Consider the following 1,423-nt stretch of genomic DNA (forward strand, 5'->3'; position numbering starts at 1 on the left):
GTGTATGTATGCAGGCTCACTGATGGGGGACAAAACACGAATGACAGAGCTCTCCAGAGACATGAACGCTTACATCCGTCCATCTCCCACATCAGGAACCCTCGGGTGGTGTGACGAGAACCACCAACGAAGCCATATTCCTCTGTGAGGGTGCAGGCTATGATATTGTATTAGTGGAAACCGTGGGTAAGCCTTTGTTCCAGTTTTTTGTTGTGTTTTTAATTTTGAGTAATCTTAACATCTGTGTATGCAAAGTAACTCTGCAGTGTCACTTAAGTTTAAATCTTTAAACAGGTGTTGGTCAGTCCGAGTTTGCTGTGGCTGACATGGTGGATATGTTTGTGCTGCTGATCCCACCAGCAGGGGGCGATGAACTACAGGTATACTGTACACACTTGCCTTTACTCTGTCCCTATTTTCATAGAAGAGGTTCTCAAGGAAGGAGTCTGGGGCCTCAGCAAAGTTCCATGGAGACCTTAAGATGACTTAAAATTATTTCAATTAAAATTTTAATTCATTTTAAATTAAATATTTGATTGGGTAGAAATTGTGAGTAAAACATAAAAGAATGTTGTTTTAAAACAATATTTTTTAAATGTATTTTAAAATCAATGCCTTGGAAATCAAAGAAATTGCAAACTACTTTGAACAATTATCCAGATTTTCAGTTTTATATCATAGGTGATTCTTATGTTGTGAAGGTTTGTTTGTGGTAGTCTTGCTGAGAGTGGATTATACTGTATTTTCAAAAAGGGAATCAAAAGAGGAATCATTGAGATGGCTGACTTGGTGGTGGTTACAAAATCAGACGGTGAATTGGTTGTTCCAGCACGGAGGATACAGGCAGAATACACAAGTGCCCTGAAGTTACTCCGAAAGAAGTCCAAAGTCTGGAAACCAAAGGTGTGCGACTTCATAATCATGCTTTTCATTACAATAAAACAACTGTAATTCATTCTGTTCAATTTTTTTTATTTAATGAAAAATAATATGACCAGCAGATCTGCAAAGGTTTTAAGGAAATAATCATTAAAGGATCTAAATAAACTGGTTTTAGCTCATAAAGACAGCAGATTTTTGTAGATATTAGAGGGAAAGGTTGGGAAAAATTCACAGAAACACTACCATTCAAAAGTTTGGGGTCAGTAAGATTTTTTTTATTTTTTTTTTAGAAAATATTTTTATTCGGCAAGGATGCATTAAATTGATCAAAAGTGACATTAAAGTATTTTGCATTGTCACAAAAAAACTATTTCAAATAAAGGCTTTTCTTAAAAAAAAAAAAGAAAAAAATGTTTTTTTTTCCACAACTGTATTTAGCAGCACAGTCATTTTCAACATGTAATAAGAAATGTTTCTTGTGCATCAAATCAGCATATTAGAATGATTTCTGAAGGATCATGCGACACTGAAGACAAAGCTT

General features: G+C 35.0%; 1 protein-coding gene across 1 annotated transcript in view; it reads left to right on the forward strand.

The window, feature by feature from the left end:
- The window catches only part of mmaa (metabolism of cobalamin associated A), a 9,229-nt gene that overhangs the window by 3,482 nt on the left and 4,324 nt on the right, over window positions 1-1,423 (forward strand). The window contains exons 5-6 of the mRNA XM_016480697.1: window positions 295-380; window positions 754-903. Of these exons, the coding sequence (XP_016336183.1) occupies window positions 295-380; window positions 754-903 (236 nt within the window). The remainder of the gene's footprint in view (window positions 1-294; window positions 381-753; window positions 904-1,423) is intronic.

Source organism: Sinocyclocheilus anshuiensis, unplaced genomic scaffold (assembly GCF_001515605.1).
Source record: "Sinocyclocheilus anshuiensis isolate Anshui unplaced genomic scaffold, SAMN03320099.WGS_v1.1 scaffold309, whole genome shotgun sequence".
NCBI lineage: Eukaryota > Metazoa > Chordata > Actinopteri > Cypriniformes > Cyprinidae > Sinocyclocheilus > Sinocyclocheilus anshuiensis.